Source organism: Otolemur garnettii, unplaced genomic scaffold (genome assembly GCF_000181295.1).
Source record: "Otolemur garnettii isolate 467f Iridium unplaced genomic scaffold, OtoGar3 scaffold00251, whole genome shotgun sequence".
Classification (NCBI taxonomy): domain Eukaryota; kingdom Metazoa; phylum Chordata; class Mammalia; order Primates; family Galagidae; genus Otolemur; species Otolemur garnettii.
In genome coordinates, this window is record NW_003852646.1 from 499,637 (window position 1) to 520,718 (window position 21,082).

Here is a 21,082-nt window from a genome sequence, read left to right on the forward strand (position 1 = left end):
ATAAATGATGATTGTTTTTAAGCCACTACATATGGGGGTAAGTTGTCATGCAGCAGTGGATCAGTGAATGTGGGACTGTTATGTTTTTCAAGGATAGGGACATGTCTTTTTCTTTTTTTTTTTTTTTTTTTTTTTGAGACAGAGCCTCAAGCTGTCCCCCTGGGTAGAGTGCTGTGGCATTACAGCTCACAGCAACCTCCAACTCCTGGGCTCAAGCGAGTCTCCTGCCTCCGCCTCCCAAGCAGCTGGGACCACAGGCGCCCGCCACAACGCCCGGCTATTTTTTGGTTGCAGCCGTCATTGTTGTTTGGCGGGTCTGGGCTGGGGACTCGAACCCGCCACCTTAGGTGTACGTGGCTGGCGCCTTAGCCGGTTGAGCTATAGGCGCCGAGCCAGGACATGTCTTTTTCTTGTGGTCTTGTCTTTCCTATGTCCTTGTTAATAGTGCTTGTGGGGTTGAGTCTGGAGCCCAGGATTTGTCAGGAAAGACCATGATGACACAGGGCTGATCAAAGCACATCTAATGGGAGCAACATCTGCCTTGTGCTCACTGATTGGGCCCAAGGAATGTCAACAAAGGCAAGAACTCTTTGCTTCATGACACAGATCTGCTCCTTCCTTCCTGGCTTCTCTCCAACCACAAAATTACTTGTGATCTTTGCCAAGATCATGTTAAGAAATCCTATAATCCAGGTATTCTGTAATCCTTGATTATAGAAAACATAACTGAAGAAGAGGTCCAGCTCATGAGACTCTGACCAGCCCAGGGGAGAGGCTGAGCTCACCTTTGTATGATAAATTCTATGCCAACACTGTGCCTCTCCTAGGGATGTCCAAGTCGGATTTATCCTTATAAAATCCTGTCTAAAGTCAGCAACTGTCCTAAAGTCTCAACTGCCCTCACCACCTTGATAAAACTGTCACCCAAGACCAGTCAACCCTGGTCTTACTGTAATATTACTATACTGTACAGTGTTAGTAATACTGTAATATTACTATATTTTTATGTTCATGTCTCCTACTTGTTATAACAAAGTTCCTATTTCATTGGATTTTCTCTTGTTTTTAAAAGAAGGAAAAATTTTAACTTGCTCTGAAGAAATTCCTTTGAGTCACAAAAGGGATCCCTGTTTGTCGTATCTGAGAAAGGAACACACACACAACCATTCCCTTTGTTCCTGGGTACTGGATTTTCGAAGACTGTGTTCACTCTGTCTCTGGCCTCTGAGTAAAGCTCATAGGGACAACTGTGAATTTATCAAAAGCATGGGTTGAGTTAGGTCATGAAAATGGAAAAGAAGAAGTAGATGCACAACTCATCACAGAGGACAAAGATCACAACATTCAGAACATTTGGTGTGGGAGTGCTATAGGGTTAAGGGCCAGCTGGGTTTTCCTTCTGGGAAATCACCCAGCCCTAAGAAAAGCTATTTTGTATTCTGGTTCAGTTTCCTCATCTGTAACACAGAGACCTTTATGCCAGTTTTTTCTAGCTACACTAGTTATGAAGCAACATATTTTAAATATCATAAAAGGTTACCAAGTGACTTTTGTGGAAGAAATTAACTCTGTTTTAAATTCTTTGAGGCAGACATGAGAAGAGATAGTCGAATACAGAAAACCAGCAAGTTGCTGAGTTGTAAGACTGAGGCTGAGGAGGTTGTGTTTTGTCAGTAGAGATGCGGGGCTGATTCATAAGAGGGAGGATGCGAAGTAAACCTCATGAAGTCAAGAACTGTCATTTAGAATGTGGCTGATACATAGTATGGATCATAGTGTCTACTGTTCAACAGATATCTGCTGAATGAACTGGAAAATTAATAATGTTACAGCAATAACAGGTAATCACTATAAAAAAACATATGCAGATTGGAATATGAGAAGTGCCCACAAGAGTGGGAGCTGCAAAAGGGCACAGTGGCTCACACCTGTAATCCTAGCACTCTAGGAGGCCAAAGTGAGGGGATCCCCTGAGCTTGGGAGTTTGAGACCAGCCTGAGCAAGAGCAAGACACCATCTCTACTAAACAGAAAAACTAGCCCAGGCATTGTGGTGGGCACCTGTAGTCCCAGCTACTCAGGAGTCTGAAGTAGGAGGATTGCCTGAGCCCTACAGTTGGAGGTTGCTATTAGTTCAGGCATGACAGCACTCTACCCCAGGGCCACAGAGGGAGACAGAGTCGAAAATAAACAAATGAATAAAATTAAATTAAAAATAAAAGAAAGAACTGAATCTTAAGAGAGAAAAGAAACACCAGAATGATCAAAGAGTGCAGAGAGACAGAGGATGAAACTCATAAAGTGGAACAAAATGTTAAACTCCTAAAATGCAAAAGTCCTGTTGCATTTATCTTTGCACTTATTGGGAGGAATGATCTACCATCACTTCCTGTCACTCATGGGAATGGGACAGAACTGACTTAAGAGTATCTAGAGGGAGAATCCGGAGCCCAAATCCCTTTTGAATCAAGAGATGCTCTTTTATTGCCATCTGTATAAAGTTATAATAGGGAGGTTGGTGTTGGGATAAGAGGGGCTGAATAACTTGTAGTTCTAGCCTTGGACATGGAGGCAGGGACAGGTGTATAGAGTCTCTGCATTTTCCCAGTGTTTCCATTAATGATCCAGAAGGCTAGAAATACATAGATACCAACTCTCCCTCTCTCTCTTCCCCTTACCCTTCAGTGACTTCTAACTTCATCATTACACACTAATCTACACCCAGTCCTCTCTCCTTTTCTGCAGGAAGGCTGTTCCTTCAAAAACGCTGGGATGGAGGAGCAATCTGCAGGGCAGTGACACATGCCACGAGAAGAAGAGAAAAATAGATGCCTCTGAGGAAAAAAACATTGCTGTTACCTCGGGAATTATTCAAAATTTGTTTTACACCATCATGTGAGTAGACATCTGATCCAGTGTCTAAGGTCTCCAACCTAAGGCAATAAAGCCGGAGCTTTTGGCCTTTTCCCCTGCCAAGCACCCTATAAGAGTCTTTCTTCTTTAAAGCACACAGCACAGCCCTGATTCTTCCTAAGTATTCAGTAAATGTTGTTTAGGCACCTACTGTGTAGTTTTCTCAGGAACCCCATTGAAAGGAAGTGGGTCACGGAGGGGATGGAATGTAACCCTGGACACCCAGAGGACAAATTTACATTGATGAATTGTGCCTTGAAGACAGGCTCCTGCTGCTGGTCTTGGACTCAGTCAGGCCTTCGGTTTGGAGTGTTTAGCTTTCTGGATCCTGGGGGAGATAAGCCTCAAGATTGCCCTTTTTTCTCATGAAGCTTGAGGAAATCCTTTGTGTAAATGAAAATGTGCGGGAACCCAGCCTGCCCTTTGGATAGAAGGCCACACACACTTTAAGAAACCAATTTCTCAGCAGCATTTTATACATTTGATCCCTTAGTTTTGTTTTTTTTTTTTTACTTTGTTTTTTTGCAGTTTTTTTTTATTTGGTTGGGGCTGGCCACCTCCAGTATATGGGGCTAGTGCCCTACTCCTTTGAGCCACAGGCGCCACCCTGATCCCTTAGTTTTTGAAACACTTTCTTCAATTAGCTGCCAGGACCTTACCATCTCCTCACATCTCACATCTTCCTCTTATTTACTTCTGGTTTCTCCTGCTTTCTTTCACCTCCAAAGTTAGGGTAGTTCCAATGGCTTCACCCTGGCTTAGTGATGCACTGTCATCAAAGTTCATGAAACTCTCAAAGTAAAGTATGGTGCTATTCCTATGACACTTCTCCAGTGATTTCCCATAGGACATTTTCCTCCCAATAACCCTAAGTCAATGAAATGTCCTTTATTTTCTTTTTCTTCCTGGGTGATGCCTTTGTAAAGCACCACAGAATTTCAGAGAATGGATATGGCATATTTTAATCAGCCATATTAAACATTCATGTTGATCTTATCTTGCTTTTGCTCTTACGTGCAATGCACCAGCAAACATCCTTTTATATCGTTCCTTTTAGTTGTTTTCTTGAAATAAACATTCATTGTTCAGAAATGAATAGAGAGTGATAAAAGTCCTGAGGTTAAAAACAAGCATCACAAAAAATACTGATCTTCAGTAACAATCAGGGAGACACAAATTTAGACCAAAAATAACACCATTAATTTTTTAAAATTATTTATGAATTTTTTAGGGTCTCCCTACCTTGCCCAGGTAAGGCCCTCCTGCCTCAGCCTCCTAAGTAGCTGAGACTACAGTGGATACCATTTTATACCCACTAGAATGCAAAAAATTAGAAGCCTTTTTATATCAAGTATGAGGAAGCTGTAGAATAATGAAAATTTATACATGTACACTGCTGCTGATTGGGGCTATAAATTAGGAAGACAACTTTTGATAACGATTTAGTATTATCTCGTATAAGCACATGCATTCCCTTCGACCAATATTTCCTTTTGCATGTATAAATCCTAGAGAAACTCTTTTTTTTTTTAATTTGTCTCACTATGTCACCCTTGGTAGAGTGCCATGGTGTTACAGCTTATAGCAACCTCAAACTCTTTGGGCTCAAGCAATTCTCTTGCCTCAGCTTCCCAAGTAGCTGGGACTACAGGTGCCCGCCACAACGCCTGCCTATTTTTTTGATTGCAATTGTCATTGTTGTTTAGCTGGCTGGAGCCAGGTTCGAACCCTCCAGCCTTGGTGTATGTGGCTGGCGCAGTAACCACTGTGCTACAGGTGCCAAGCCAGAGAAACTCTTACACACGTGTCTCAAGAGACATGGATAAGAATACTTCTAGTTGTATTATTCATAATGACAAAAAACTAGAAATAACCCACATTTCCATTGACAAGAAATAGATATGTATACTTTGTTACATTCACACGGTGGATTATACAACTGTGGAAATGAATGACCTACAATTGGATGCAACAACACAAACCCATCTTTGAAATACTGTTGATCCTCAGTATTCATGGGGGATTGATCTCAGGATCTCCCTGTTCAGGACTCAAGTCCATGATATAAAATGGCTATAGTATTTGTATATAACCTATGCAAATCTTCCTGTATACTTTGTCATCCCTAGATTACTTAAAACATCTAATACAACATCTAATATGTACATCTAACATGTAAATAGTTGTCACACTATTGTTTGGGGAATAATGACAAGACATGTACAAAAAGTCTGTACATGTTTAGTATAGATGAAATTTGCTTTTCGAATATCTTCAATTTATGGTTGATTGAATCATTTGTTGGATGGATAGATATGAAATCCTTGGATACAGCCTATATAATGTTGAGTGAAGAAAGAAAGTTTCAGGAGATTGCACACAATATGATATTATATTTATAAAACTCAAACTTGGCAAACAGAAATAATCCATCAGCCAAGGATGTACAATCAGCATCATTTCATATCAGGGATTTCAGCATCCACAGATTTTTATATCCATAAGAGGCCTGCAACCAGTCCCCTGCAGATGTCCAGGGACTCTCCCTTCTAGAAAAATAGTACTCAGCTCGGTGGCTGTAGCTCAACGGCTAGGCCGCCAGCCACATACACTGGAGCTGGTGGGTTCAAACCCAGCCCAGGCCTGCCTAACAATAATGACAACTAAAAAAAAAAATAGCGGGGTGTTGTGGCGGGCACCTGTATTCCCAGCTACTTGGGAGGCTGAGGCAAGGGAATCGCTTAAAGCCCAAGAGTTTGAGGTTGCTGTGAGCTGTGACACTACAGCACTCTATGGTGGGCGACATAGTGAGACGCTGTCTCAAAAAAAGAAAAGAAAAATAGTACTGAGAGTGCTCTTAAATTAGTGATGGTTTTTGTAGGTGATGGTTCACATTTATTTAATTATTATGTTTCCTAACAGTGCCTTTGTTACCTATATTTGTATATATATGAAACAGTATGGAAAAGTAATATTGCATAAAATCAGTTATCATTGAGATCATTTTGACCTTCAATTTAGATAGAATACTTGCTAAATTACCACATTACTGGGTAACTTTATATATCCTCCATTTGTGTTTTGTATCACAAATAATTTGATACAGGAAAGATAAAGGAAACATCACAAATAATGCAAACACATATTTTTTGTTTCTTTTATTTATTTTTGTTTGTTTGTTTTATTTTTTTTCAAACACATATATTTTTAAAAACCTAGCTTAATGGGGTGGCGCCTGTGGCTCAGTGAGTAGGGCATCGGCCCCATATACTGAAAGTGGTGGGTTCAACCCGGCCCAGCCAAACTGCAACAAAAAAATAAAAAAATAGCCAGGCATTATGGCGGGGGCCTGTAGTCCCAGCTACTTGAGAGGCTAAAGCAAAAAAATCACTTAAACCCAAGATGTGAGCTATGACATCACAGCACTCTACCGAGGGCAACAAAGTGAGACTCTTTTCTCTAAAAAAAAAAAACTTGGCTTAATGGCCGGCCGTGGTGGCTCACACCTGTAATCCTAGCACTCTGGGAGACCAGGCAGGTAGATTGCCTGAGCTCACAGGTCTGAGACCAGCCTGAGCAAGAGCAAGACCAAGAGTTCAAAGTTGCTGTGAGCTATGATGCCAGAGCTCTCTACCGAGGGTAACAAAATAAGACTCTGTCTCAAAAACAAAAAAAACTTAGCTTAAGTTCTGGGGCCTTTTAGAAATCAGAATACATATTTAGCATTTCACCTGACAATGTGACAGACTGTTCAGGGTCTGCTGAGCCCTCTCCCTTTTTTCCTTCATTCAACTTCAGAAGTTCTGGCAAGATAAGAATAAAGAAAAAGCAAACAAATCATCTGCAAAAGGCTCCCATGTAAGAAATATAAGCAAATTATCGAAAACAAGCAGATTGAAATCCTTATACGCTGAACCTGCCCAAGCAGAGAGAAGGGCAAAGGAAGTGCTTCAAAATTAGAAGTGACCCAGTAATATCAGGAACAAGAATGTGACTGTGAATCCAAGCGCTTGCCAAGGGCTGTGTATTTAACTAAAGAGATAATTGCATGCAAGCCTAAGGAATCCCTGGATAGATGAAAAAATTTGGAATTTGATAGATCACTAAATGCTTCATAAGGCCTTTTACACTCATGAAAGAAGAATATAATTAGATCTTGGCTTTGTTTGTGCTTTTGACTGCCATTGTTAATTTTTTTCCTACCAGAATTTTATTTTTTATTATTTTTTAGTTTCCAAAATATTAAGAGAGCACACATGTTTTTGTTAAAATGGATGGATTTACATCGCTTTAGTCATGGTGTTCATTATACCTGTTAGATAGATTTTTACCCCTTCTCTTCTCCTCCCTCCCCTTTTCTTGATTTCTCGTGATTTTTGCTTCTTTCTGTGTCCATGTGTGCCCATCACTTAGTCCCAAATTATTAGTGCGTCCATGTGTTTTTCCATTCTTGAGATACTGCACTTAGAATAATGATCTCCAGTTCCAACCAATTTGCTGCAAAAGATAGCATTTCATTTGTTTTTATAGTGACTAGTACTCCAGGGTCTGTATATATATAACACATTTTGTCAATTCACACATGAATTGATGAGCATTCGGGTTTTTTCCACATCTTTGCAATTATGAATTGTTCTGCAATAAACACTCAAGTTCAGGTGTCTTTTTGATAAAATCATGTCTTTTCCTTTGAGTAGATATCCAGTTGTGGGATTGCTGGATCAAATGGTAGGTCTACTTTTTGTTCTTTGAGAAATCTCCCTACTGTTTTTCATAGGGGGCTATCCTAATTTGTAGCCTCCCAGCAGCACAGAAGGGATCCTATCTCTCTACAATTGCACCAGCATCTATTTTTTTGGAGCTTTTAATAAAAGTCATTCTAACAAGGGTAAGGTGAGAATCTCATTGTGTTTTTAATTTGCAGTTCCCTGATGATTAGTGACTTTGAGCACTTTTGCATGTTCGTTGGCTATTTGTTTATCTTCTTTTGAAAAGCTCATTTGTTTCTTTTGCCCACTTTTTATTTAATAATGGGCTCTGGTAAGGAGACAACAACCAAAGTAAATAGACAACCTTCTGAATGGGAAAAGATATTTGCATATTGCAAATCAGACAAAGGCTTGATAACTAAGATTTACAGAGAACTCAAATTCATCAACGAAAAAAGAGCCAACGATTCCATAGATCACTGAGCAAGAGACATGAATAGAACCTTCTCTAAAGAAGACAATGGCTAACAAACATATGAAAAAATGCTCATCATTCCCAATCGTCAGAGAAATGCAAATCAAAACCACCCTCAGATATCACCTAACCCCAGTAAGATTAGCCCACATCACAGAGTCCCAAAGCTGCATGTATGGAGAGAGGGAAACACTTTTACACTGTCGGAGGAACTGCAAACTCGTACAGCCTCTCTGGAAAAAATACAGAGAACCCACAAAGATCTCAAATTAGATTTCCCATTTAACCCCACAATCCCACTATTAGGCATCTCCCCAGAAGAAAAAAAATCATTTTATCATAAAGACAGTTGCACTAGATTGTTTATTGCAGCTCAATTTACATCGCCAGAATATGGAAACAACCTAAATGTCCATCAGTTCAGGAATGGATTAACAAACTGTGGTATATGCACACCATGGAATACTATTCAGCCATAAAAAAGATGCCTTCACATCTTTTGTAGTATTCTGGATGGAGTTGGAACATGTTCTTCTTAGTAAGGTATCGCAAGAATGGAAAAGCAAATTTCCAGTGTATACAAATACTGATAGGAAGCCAGTAGCTGATCCAATACATGCCCAAATAGGAGAAAACTCATTTCAGTTCAAGTTGGGGGGTGGCAATGAGGGAGGGGGAGGGGATTGGGGTGTTCTCACTGAATGAGCATGGGGTGAGAGGTTGGCACACTTTTTGTGTGGGGGACATAACCACAAGACAAACTCTACCTAACAAAATCAAATATTTTAACCTAGTTGCTTATACCTTCACACTAACCTGAAATAAATTTGCTTAAAATTGAAAAAAAATAGGCTTAGGTTTTTTTTCTTATTGATCTTTTTGAGTCAATATTAGCCCTTCATAGGTTGTTTAAAGTGGATATTAGCCCTTCATAGGTCGTTTAAAGTTTGTAAATATTTTCTCCCATTCTGTACGTTGTCTCTTTGCTCTGTTAATTATTTCCTTTACTGTGCAGAAGCTTTTCAATTTAATCAAGTCCCATTCATTTATTTTTATCTTTGGTATCATTGCCTTTGTGGTCTTACTGATAAATTCTTTGCCTAAGCTGATATCTAAAAGACTTTTTCCTCTAGGAGGCCAAGGCGGGTGGATTTCCTGAGCTCACAAGTTTGAGGCCAGCCTGAGCCAGAACTGAGACCTTGTCTCTAAAACTAGCCAGGCATTGTGGGGGATGCCTATAGTCCTAGCTACTCTGGAGGCTGAAGTAAGAGAATCACTGAAGCCCAAGATTTTGAGGTTGCTGTGAGCTGTGACTCTACTGAGGGCAACACAGTAAGACTCTGTCTTTAAAAAAAAAAAAAAAAGAGTTTTTTCTACATTTTCTTCTAGAATTTTTACATTTAAGTCTTTTATCATATTGAATTAATTTTTATGAGTGGTGAGAGATAGAGGTCCCATTTCAGGGTGAATCATATTATTTTAATGCATCTTAAGAGACCAGAAACCAATGAAAATGTGATACTCAGGGTTATTCCACAGGATTCCACAGGGTTCTTAATCTGATCTCTTAATGCCAAGGTAAGTAAATATGCCTTAGCTTGGTCATTTTTGTTCACAGAAGAAAAATATACATTTTATAAGTTGAAATTTTGTAAGTGGAACCATTTTTATTTTATTTTTTAAAATAATAGTATAGTTTAAACAAAACAGAGGGAATTGTTTTGAAAAATCCCATGGTACTAATGAAATCCTAAGAAGACTTGAGCTTTAGGAAGGTAAGAAAGGAAGGGAGCTCTTAGGACTTGCACAGTTAATGATATTCAGAAGCAATGATCTTCTAATATTTGAATTTCTTAGAAAAAGTTACAATTAGCAGGGAAGGCATCTGATTGGTAGCCTTGCCTCTAGGTCACTCCTGGATCAATCAGCTATGATCAAAAAAATCAGGGCAGCACACTGTAAAATTGCTGTTTCTGGAAGAATCATTGTAAACTCAAAAGTTACAGATATGCCAAGAGGTGGCTCCCGCAAACTTTTTCCACAAATGCAAGCTTATGTGCTGATCTACTACCATGCTGGCCACAGAGGACACGAGTACGAACAAGACTGAGTCTCTGCCCTCCTCTTCCCGCTCTGAGTCTCAGACACTAAGTGCCAACCTTAGCATAAGTGGGCTGACAAACAGGGAGTCAAACATAAAACCTTTGCCCTGCTCCAATATTAAGAAGAGATGCAAAGGGCTTACTCTCTTTCTCTCTCTCTCTTTCTTTCTTTCTTATGTTTTCCCTCAGGATCAAGAGCAGGGAATTTGTTACACAGAGGTGTTCAAGACAGTGTGTTAGCAAACAGAATCAGATAAAACACAACTCCTGTGAGCAGCACACAAACCTACTTTAGCTGCACTTCACTGCTTCATGGCCTAGGGCCATGAAGCGACCAATAAAGGCCAGAGCTCAACACCACCAACCCAGATCCAAGGCTTCCTCTCTGGCACACAACCATGAAGCTCCTTTTTCCTATCTTTGCCAGCCTCATGCTACAATACCAGGTGAACACAGGTAATATGGATTCCTGGGTTTAAGAAGGGCCAGGGTCAGGAACCAGGGATTTAGCTGTCCATGACAATGGGAACCCAAAGATGGGCTGAATGATGAGATGCTCAAAGAGATGGTGAAAGAGCATACCTATTGCGAAAGTCGTGCACCATCCCAGTGCATCTCCATAGGCCTCAACCCCCAGAACTGTGTCTGATGGAAACACCCAGAGAACTACAGGGAAAGCAGGGTAGTTTTTTGTGTGTACTCAGAAAGTATCTCTCAGGCCAGGCACAGTGGCTCATGCCCGTAATCTCAGCATGTTGGGAGACTGAGGCAGGAGGATCACTTGAAAGCAGAAGTTCAAGATCAGCTGGGAAACACAGTGAGACCCCATCTCCACCAAAAGAAAAAAAATAAATAACCAGATATGGTAGTGTGCACCTGTAGTCCCAGCTACTCAGGAGGCTGAGGCAGGAAGAGCACTTGAGTCTGGGAATTGAAAACTACAGGGAGCCATGATTACACCACTGCCCTCAAGCCTTGGTGAGAAAGCAAGACAGACAGACAGACAGAAAGAAAGAAAGAAAGAAAGAAAGAAAGAAAGAAAGAAAGAGGGAGGGAGGGAGGGAGGGAGAGAGGGAGGGAAGGAAGGAAGGAAGGAAAAGGAACAAAGGAAGGAAGGAAGGAAGGAAGGAGAAAGAAAGAAAGAAAGAAAGAAAGAAAGAAAGAAAGAAAGAAAGAAAGAAAGAAAGAAGGAAGGAAGGAAAGAGGGAGGGAGGGAGAGAGGGAGGGAAGGAAGGAAGGAAGGAGAAAGGAAGGAAGGACTAGCCAACGTATAATGCTGCCTCCCTGCCATGTACGTATCTATCATCCTGAGGCTCCACCCAGGTCTACTTCATTTAGCTCTATTTCTAATTTAAACCATCTCTTGAAGCAATAGTTCCTATCAGTTTGTACTCTGGTGTAGGATGGAGGGTGTCCTCACCCTTATGCTCCAAAACTTCCTCCTCTGAGGATCCAGGTAACGGGCCTATTCTCTATGTCAACAATTTCTGATTTTTTTAGCATCTTATTATCCCTTCCCTCAGCCTTCCCGGAGATCCCCAATCATCCTGGAGCATCTAGGAAGGCATTATGGCAAAAGACCAAGTCAGAGGATTGGCCATTGTTTTTCAAAAATAAAGGAAAGGCATTGAGACCTGTTTCAGAATACAAGAATCGCCCAGATATTTGGAATGATTAGCAACTGGTCAGGGAAGTGAGTCATACATGTTTCTAATGCTTTCTCCTAGGACCTAGGAGAAAGGCGGTACCATGAGCAAGTCTGGCTGTGCCATCTTGTGTGAAGTCATTTAGCCACATTAAGCTTCAAGTCCCACCTGAGTATAATGGGGTTAATCAGTGTAGCTCCTTCCAATACAAGAATTGTTCTGTTTTGCATTTGGTGAGAAAATAGGGTGGAAATATAGTCAACATGTTTCAAAAATTATTTTTTGCTACATAAATCTCTTGTAATTGGTGAAAATTTAACTGTTAAGATGAGTGGGGGATGTAGTGGCTCATGCCTACAGTCCTAGCACTTTGGAAAGCCAAGGCAGGAAGACTCACTGCTTGAGGCCAGAAGTTCAAGACCAGCCTGAGCAAGGGTGAAACCCAATCTCTACAAAGAAAAAAAAAAAAATTTAGTGTGGTCCTATAGTCCAAAGCTATTTTGGAGGCTGAGGCAGGAGGATTGGTTGAGCCCAGGAGTCTGAGGTTGCAGTGAGCTCTGATAACGTCACTGCACTCTAGCCCAGGTGACAGAGGAAGACCTTGTCTCTCAAAAAACTAATAAATAAATAATTTTTTTAAAAAGATGAGTAAAGGAAAAGGAGCTTTCTTGATTCAGAAAAAAAAAATGAGACATTGGGTTGGAATCCAACAGACGAAGAAGAGGTATCAAGCGAAGCAGAGAATTTGGAATAATAAATAACAAGATGGACATTATCTTGAAAGAAATGGGATTAAGGCTGTGATAATGAATAAGATCTCTGAGGCACAGAGTGTCCAGAGAAGATAAAAGTGATAGAACACCATGCCCCAGGAATCACGGGTCTAGCAATTGTCAAGAAGAGAGAAGTCAAGGACTTTTGGGTTTGGTGAGAATACTCCTGAAAATCCTGTTGATTTTCTTTTGAAATTCTTTCTTAGCTTAGTTCTACGACAGATTTTTCTGCAATTGGCATTTTCCAGTATCGAAGAGCTAGAATGGTGCTACCCTACAAGTGTCTAAAATCTTATCTTAAAAGCAAATAATTGGGTTCCTGTTCTTCTTTCTTCTATGTGCCTTTACCTTTTAAAGTTACTCAAGAAAAGGAGACTAAACAGATTTATTCTGGATTTCAGAGGTGAACAGAGACTCACTTGGCCTACCCAGGGGCCTCCATCAACATCCTTAAACGAACTCCCTGTATGCTATTCATCTCTCTCCAGTAGTTTTAGTATCATCTCTAATTATTAACCTTGGCCTAATGGTTTTCTACCCTTTCTTGTGTGCAGAATATCTTGGCTTGAAAAGGTGTTTAATGGGTTTTGGGAGATGCAAGGACCAATGCAATGCGGATGAAAAACAGGTTCAGAAATGCAAGAAGAAAAAATGCTGTATTGGACCAAAAGTGGTTCATTTGATAAAAAGCTACCTACAAAATGAAATGCCCTCCTCACTGGGCAAAGATGCCGAAGAAATACTAAAAATTTCCAAGAATTCCAGTGCTATGAAACAAAAAAAACATATTTTATCTGTTCTCCCCAACATCAAAAACTCCGGCTTTCTTATCAACACAAACATGATCATCATCCCAAATGCCACCTCTGTAAACTCTGCCACCATCAGCACCTGGACCCCAGGACACAGCACATACACTGCTAATTCTACCAAGAGAAACACCAAAAAAGACAAAAATTCTGCCATTATCATCTCACCACCACCACCACCATAAACACTGCACACACCATGCTAGAGCTGGAGGAAGCAGACAAGTGGTGATGTGGGTCTTCCCCCAAGACACCAAGTTCCTCTCTACTTCCACGACCTGTCATCCATCATTCAATAAATATTGCTTAAGCACCTACAGTTTGTGTAATGTTATCATTCTTACAGGAGCATCACAGGACCAAGGGAGGGATGAAATTGTAAGTTTAGATGCCCAAAAGAGAACAAGCACCAGGAACATGGCTCCAACCTTGTCTGGCCCATGGATGGCCTAGAAGATTAAATCTCTATAAGAAGCATTTATAGTCCTTACATGGTGTGAGAGCAACAGTAAGGAAAGTATCGAGAGATACTTTCTTTTCTCACATTTTTGGGCAAAAGGTCCATATGCAAACTAGAACGTGTAGACACCAGAAACAGATGAAATTACTTTTAATAATATATTTTATTTAATGCAATGTGTTTAAAACATCAAATCAACATGTGATCAATATAAAAATTATTTGAACTGCTTTATATTCTTTTTGAACTAAATCTTTGAAATATCATATTTGTATTATACTTAAAGCACATTTCCATTGGTACCAGTCATATTCCAAGTACTCATAGTCACGTGTGGTCAGGGATTCCATATTACATTGGCGAGCACAAGGTTGGAGAGTGTTGAGGGCACAAGTAGATATAGGACTATTAGGCAAAGGGGATGGCACTAATCCAAAGAAGACAGCCAGATTCATAACAGCTGCGACACAGAATTTAAAAGTACAGAAATTCAGGTCTGACACTCCGGGCTAGCATCCTGATTCTGGCACTTTTTAGCTGTGTGGTCTTGAACAAGTCATTTATCTACACATGACCATCAGCTTATTCATTCATAAAATGGAGATGTAAACTTAATATTGTATCCCAGAATTCGACAATCTCAGATCACACTCCCTTTTATTGCCCAAATTACAATGGCACAGAACCCTATTTTCAGGTTTTTAAAGTTTTATTTAAGTATAATTGTTATACAAAAGACTGCTGGCCGGGCATGGTGGCTCATGTCCGTAATCCTAGCACTCTGGGAGGCCAAGGTGGGCAGATCACCTTAGCTCAGGAGTTTGAGACCAGCCTAAGCAAAAGTGAAACCTGTCTCTATTAAAAATAGAAAAATTTAGCCAGACACAGTGGTGGGTATTGTAGTCCCAGCTACTGGGGAGGCTGAGGCAAGAGGATCACTTAAACCCAGGAGTTTGAAATTGTTGTCAACTGTGACACCACAGCACTCTATCGAGGGCAACAGAGTGAGAATGAGTCTCAAAAATAAAAAAGGGGGGGGCGGTACCTGTGTCTCAAAGGAGTGGGGTGCTGGCCCCAGCCAAAACCTGCAAAAAAAAAAAAGATTTCACATATTTAATATGTATAATTGCATGAGTTTGAACATATGCAAACACCTGTGATACCATCACTACAACAAGGTAATAGATGTACCCATCACATCACAAGGTTTACTTCTATCCCTTTGTTTTGGGGGGACTTTTCATTTGTTTTTCTGTCTGTATGGTAAGCACTTAACACAAGATCTACCCTCTTAACAATATGGTACTGAAGTCTAAAATATATATTGCTAGCTACGGGCACTATATTCTACAGCAGATCTCTGAAACCTATCATCTAGCGTAAGTGAAACTTTATACCCATTTAAAAAGTGCCCATTTCCCTTACCCCTCAAGCCCTGGAAACCACCATTGAATTCTCTGCTTCTGTGAGTTGAAGATTTCTAGATCCCACATAGAAGTGAGGTCATGTAGAATTTGTCTTTTTCGGCAGGGCTTGTTTCACTTAGCATAATGTCCTCCAGCCTCAGCCATGTTGTTGTGAATGGTAAACAAACAAACAAACAAACAAAAAACATTAAAAAGTGGGCAAAAGACATGAACAGACATTGTTCAAAAGAAGGTATACAAATGGCCGAAAAATATGAAAAATTGCTCAACCCAATCATCAAGGAAATGTAAACTAAAACCATATTTCTGTCAAGATGGCCACTATTAAAAAGACAATAGATGTTGGCACAGAAACAGTGAAAACAGAGCACTTATACACTATAGCTGAAAATGTCAATTAATACAACCTCTATGAAAAACAATATGAAGATTCCTCAAAGAACCAAAAGTAGACCTACCGTTTTATCCAGTAATCCCATTACTATCTAGCTATCCAAAGGGAAAGAAGTCATTATATCAAAAAGACACTGGCACTTGTATGGTTATCACAGCCTAATTCACAATAGCAAAGACATGGAATTCACCTAAGTTCCCATCAACTGATTACTGAATAAAGAAATTGTGGTGTGGGCTCAGTGCTGGTAGCACAGTGGTTACAGCACCGGCCACATACACCAAAGTTGTTGGGTTCAAACCCAGCTCAGGCCAGCTAAAACAATAATGACAACTGCAACAAAAAATAACCGGGCATTGTGGCAGGTGCCTGTAGTCCCAGCTACTTGGGAGGCTGAAGCAAGAGAATTGATTTTAACCCCAAGAGTTTGAGGTTGCTGTGAGCTATGACGTCACAGCACTCTACCAAGGGCGACATAGTGGAACTCTGTCTCAAAAAAAAAAAAGAAAGAAAGAAAGAAAGAAATTGTGGTGTGTATATACCATGGAATGTTACTCAACCATAAAAAAGAATGAAATAATGTCTTTTGCAGAAACTTGGTTGGAACCAGAGGCCTTTATCCTAAGTGAGGTATCTTAGGAATGGAAAAACAAATATTGCATGTTCTCACTTAGAAGTAGGAGCTAAGCAATTAGTATACATGGTCATACAAAGTGGTATAATATACTTTGGAGACTCAAAAGGGAGAGGGAAGGGATCAAAATTACCTATTGGATACAATGTATAACTTTACAGTCAGTAAAAGCCCAGACTTTACCACTTTGCTATTCATCTATGGATCAAAAAAAAAAAAAAAACCCACTTGTACCCCCTACATAAATCTATTGAAAAAAAATTAATGACATTGGGCGTTTTGTCATATACTTGTTGGCCATTTGTATGTCTTCTTTGAAGAAATGTTGATCCAAGTCCTTTGCCCCTTTTTAAATCAGGTTGTTTTTCTGCTATTGAGTAGGAGTTCTTTATATGTGTTGCAGATTAATCCAACATATTTAAAGATTATCAGATATGAGGTCTGACAATTAAGTTAGCAAACTTGCCACCATACACTTACATTATACAAACAACTCAGTAAGCTTTTATAACCTTGGGATATAGGTATTGGTGTCTCACAGTTGTGCTCATGTTGACAAGTGATGGTGTCTTGCTGAGTGGCATTCATTATTGTTGTTGTGTGTTTTCATGTGCCATCAAGAGAATGTCAGAGCTTGAATTAGAACAACAAATAAACATTTGTAAATTTCTTGTTAAATTTGGCCAGAGAGGAAGTGAAATCAGGGACAAGTCAGTCAGTCCAAGTTTATGGGTATAATGTCACGAAGAAATGGCAGTGTACAAATGGGTTAAATGTTTTTCTGAAGGAAGAGAAGTATACTGATGAAGAGGGGCCAGCAATGAACAGAACTGATGAAACATTGCACAAAAATTCATTGACTTGTGCAACGAAATCATCAGCTGACTGTTAGAAGCACAGCAGACCAAGTAAATATCGACAGAAAAAGTTAGGAAAATGTTAACTGAAAATCTTGGCCACAACTCATCACTCTTGCATGATGACAATGTACCAGCATACATGGCGCTGTCTGAGGACGTTTTCAGCCAGTAAGCAATAACTGTAATGGAACGCCCTCCCTACTCACCTGATCTGGCCCCCAACTACTTTTTTCTTTACCCAAAGATAAAGAAAATATTGAAAGGAAGATGTTTTGATGGGTCATATGACAACATCTTTGATAAGCCATTCCAGAAAAAGAGTTCCAAAGTTGCTTTCAAGCCTGGACAATGTGCTGACATTGGAGCATAGCTTCCCAAGGGCAGTACTTTGAGGGGTGACCATAGTGATATTCAGCAATGAGTATGTACACATTTACTAGGATGAGTTCACGAACTTAATTGTCAGACCCCTGTACAAGAGATTTTGGTTACCAACCAGTGGTAGAAGAGCTACCCCAAAAAAAGTCATAGGAGGAAAACACAGTCCAGCAAGATCATGCAAAAAATTCTGCTAAGACAAAATGTGCATCAGCGCAGCAGGAAGAGTTGACCATGTACGGGGCCACCCACCAAGCCAGAGAGTACCGGAAACTCCACTCAGAGCTCCAGCATCTCAGTCAGAATAGCTCTATTCTAATGGATGGACAGAACTCTGTTTTCAGCCAAAGCAGCGGCAGCATTTCCTCTCAGGTAACAATGGTGGGATCTGGAAAAGCTTCTGAATCAGAAGCTCCAGACAAATATGGTTGAGCAGAATTTGTTTCTTTGCTGCTGAAGTCTAATGTGAATAAGTTACATGGCCCAATCCACTGATTTCAGATAACAAAGTGGATCACTGGGAAGGAGTGCTTTGGAAGGCTCTTCGGCTGCAGTTTCTCAAAGCAGCTCACAGATGGAGCCTTGCTGGGCTCCTTAGGAAGCTCAGAGTAGAGTTTGCCGTTACTGTCTTCTAAGCTGAGTTCAGAGATGGCTTCTAAATTTGGTTCAGAGGCAGGTGTTTCATCATCAATTTCTAAACACAGTTCCTCATCTGTCACATCCTCATGACTCCCAGGCAGTTCTTCAACAAACACACCGCTGCTAACTCCCGAAAGCTCTTCCCAGGGAGCTGAGCACCATTCGCTTCCAAGAGCAGCTCCCAGACCGATGGATCTCTGGTTTCCAAAGCATTTCCTTGGCAGGTGGTCCCAGTTTACTTCTAGGAGTAATTCACAGACACAGTTGCCTTCCAAAAGTACTTCACGGTCAAGTGAGAGGTCTGTCAAAGTCTCCTGTTGAAAGTTAACCAACAAAGGTGTGAAACAGAAGCAGCCTTTCTTCAGTAGACTGTGTACAACAGTGGCTTGGCAGCTGGTAGCTGTGGATGGTCCCAGTGGGAATCCTGGAGAGCATCACTGAAGCTCTGAAAACAACACTGGCTGTGTTTTTTGTCCCACTAAAAGAACTGGCCAATCTGCCTCCAAATAAGAGGTCTTGAGAAAGTATTGTTTATGAACTGAGGTGCAAGTCTGTCTGTCTGTCTATTTGGACAATGGCTGTAGAAAAAACAATGAAAATATAAAAGTAGTTGCATCAAGAGAAGCAGTGAAATTGTTTCACAAGAAAAGGGTGATGGCAAAAATATGTACAAGGAAGTACAGAGGCAGTGACATAGAAGATCTAAAACTCCTTGAAGAAGATTCAAGGCCTGTAAACTTACCTCCAGCCTCAAAACATCCTTAAGAGCTGGCTGCCTTGCTCAGTGGTTAGTGTACCAGCCTCACATACTGGGGACAGTGAGTTCAAGCCTCTTCTGGGCTCGATTTTTTAAAAAAGCATCTTAAGAGCTAGTATGATATGTTCACAATACCACTTCACACATGATATCTGGTACTTGCTTGTATAGAGGATAAAACATGGGCTTTCAAAATTTTTGTATTGCCATCTTCCAGTTTTTCAGAAAAGTTACATTCTGGTTCTCTTTACATGGTAGAAGTTGTAAATAATTTATGAATAACAGTACACATTAAAAGGCACGCATTAATAGCATACTGTTTTATTTGCTGAAGAAAATACTGACTTCTTTTTTTTTTTTTTTTGGCAGTTTTTGGCCGGGGCTGGGTTTGAACCCGCCACCTCCGGCATATGGGGCCAGCACCTTATTCCTTTGAGCCACAGGCGCTGTCCACTGTCTTCTATTTTTAATGATACATCCAGTATGTTGTGTAGCTCTGTAGAATCTTAAGATTTTTGTATGACTTTCACTTGGTGAAAACATCTACCATGCCTTTTTTCCTAGTTGAATAAACCATGTCAAAGAAAAGGCACCACAGTATTTGAAGGTCTGAGAGTCTGTGAAGCTTAAGGTTTTAAAAATATTGCCCATTCTTGGCCTTCTGGGAGGCCAAGGCAGGCAGATCACCTGAACTCATAGGTTCCAGATGAGCCTGAGCAAGAGCGAGACCCCGTATCTAAAAATAGTCAGGCATTGTGGCGGGCACCTATAGTCCCAGCTACTCAGGAGGCTGAGGCAAGAGAATCACTTGAACCCAAGAGTTTGAGGTTGCTTGAGCTGTGATGCCAGAGTACTCTACCAAGGGCAAGTGAAACACTATCTCAAAAAAAAAAAAAAAAACAACTATTGCCTATAATGTTGAACATGTCTATTAAAAAAAAGAAAAAGAAAAAAATGGTGCATCAGACTATTTTTATGAGAAGTTGTAAGAATTTTTTAGATATAAAGCAGTCTCAAGTACTTCTTGTTGGCCGGGCATGGTGGCTTATGCCTGTAAACTTAGCAATCGGGGAGGCCGGGGCAGGTAGATTGCTTAAGCTCACAAGTTCAAGATCAGCCTGAGCATGAGTGAGACCCTGTCTCTATTAAAAATGAAAAACTGAGGCAGGAGGATCACTTGAGCCCAAGAGTTTGAGATCGGTGTGCGTTATAATGTCACAGCACTCAACCAAGTGTGACTGTCTTAAATAAATAAATAAAATACTTCCTGTTACTTGAAGTTGTTAAAAAGTTCACCATGATTTTCGCCACTGCTGATTCTTTAAGCAGGTTAACATACATGTTGAGTGGAATACAATTTATACTTTTTCTTGAAAGACACAAATGTGCGTTTCTAAAGGAAGCGTATTTTGCGACTACTAGTAACAGATTGATTTGTTTAGATAGCAAATGCTTAAACTAAAAATCTCAATCAATGGACAATTATCAAGCCAAAGTTGAGAACATGGGGGACTTGGGGGTGCAGGCCACAAACCACAGGTAGACCTGTGGCTGTTTTTCAGAAAGGGAATCTGAACGTTTTCAACATTTAAAGGCATGCAGAGAGGGGAAAGGCAGGGAGCAGAGCCCGGGGAGACAATGGTTACACTGTTGTGAGACTAGGGAAATCTACATTCTATATAAGGTAAGACAAATGTTAAAAGAAAAAAAGGGAGTGGCAGAAGCAACAATTATGTAGATGTCCCTGGGTAGGTCATAGAACTTCCCGATCCTGTCTTGTCTCTGTTCTGTTACCTGTAAAATAAACTTATAATCCACGATCAGTAGGGAACCCGACAGACTTTAGTTCTAAGTGCCAGACATGGCCTGCGGACTTAAGGTTACAATTTGCACATCCTTGCTTATGGGAGGCCAGCAAGGATTTTCCCTGTGAATGATCTGTGGGGCCAGTTCTTTCCTGGCCTTTCCTTTCTCTTCTGCACAGGAGACAGGGTGGTGAGATTTTTCATTTTCTTTTTACCAAGGGCAAATAGAGTTTTGTAAATTTTGGTTTAGACATAAAATACATACTGCCAAGTTGGTCTCATAGAAACAGTGCACAGTCATC

The 21,082-nt window shown here is 40.4% G+C and overlaps 1 protein-coding gene and 1 pseudogene across 1 annotated transcript; both read left to right on the forward strand.

Annotated features, from left to right (window-relative positions):
- Nucleotides 1–10,596: 10,596 nt before the first annotated feature.
- On the forward strand, nucleotides 10,597–13,611 carry DEFB129 (defensin beta 129). Its single transcript, XM_003803957.2, has 2 exons — nucleotides 10,597–10,654; nucleotides 13,172–13,611. The coding sequence occupies exons 1-2, from the start codon at nucleotides 10,597–10,599 to the stop codon at nucleotides 13,609–13,611; spliced, it is 498 nt and encodes a 165-aa protein (XP_003804005.2).
- Nucleotides 13,612–17,320: 3,709 nt separating this feature from the next.
- LOC100954894 lies at nucleotides 17,321–19,010 on the forward strand (annotated as a pseudogene).
- Nucleotides 19,011–21,082: the final 2,072 nt, after the last annotated feature.

What these genes read in the sequence shown, in the direction of transcription:
- DEFB129 (XM_003803957.2), top strand. Translation starts at nt 10,597, where the DNA reads ATGAAGCTCCTTTTTCCTATCTTTGCCAGCCTCATGCTACAATACCAG. An exon ending in ACAATACCAGGTGAACACAG is followed by an intron (nt 10,655 to 13,171) that starts GTAATATGGATT and finishes TCTTGTGTGCAG; the next exon opens with AATATCTTGGCTTGAAAAGG.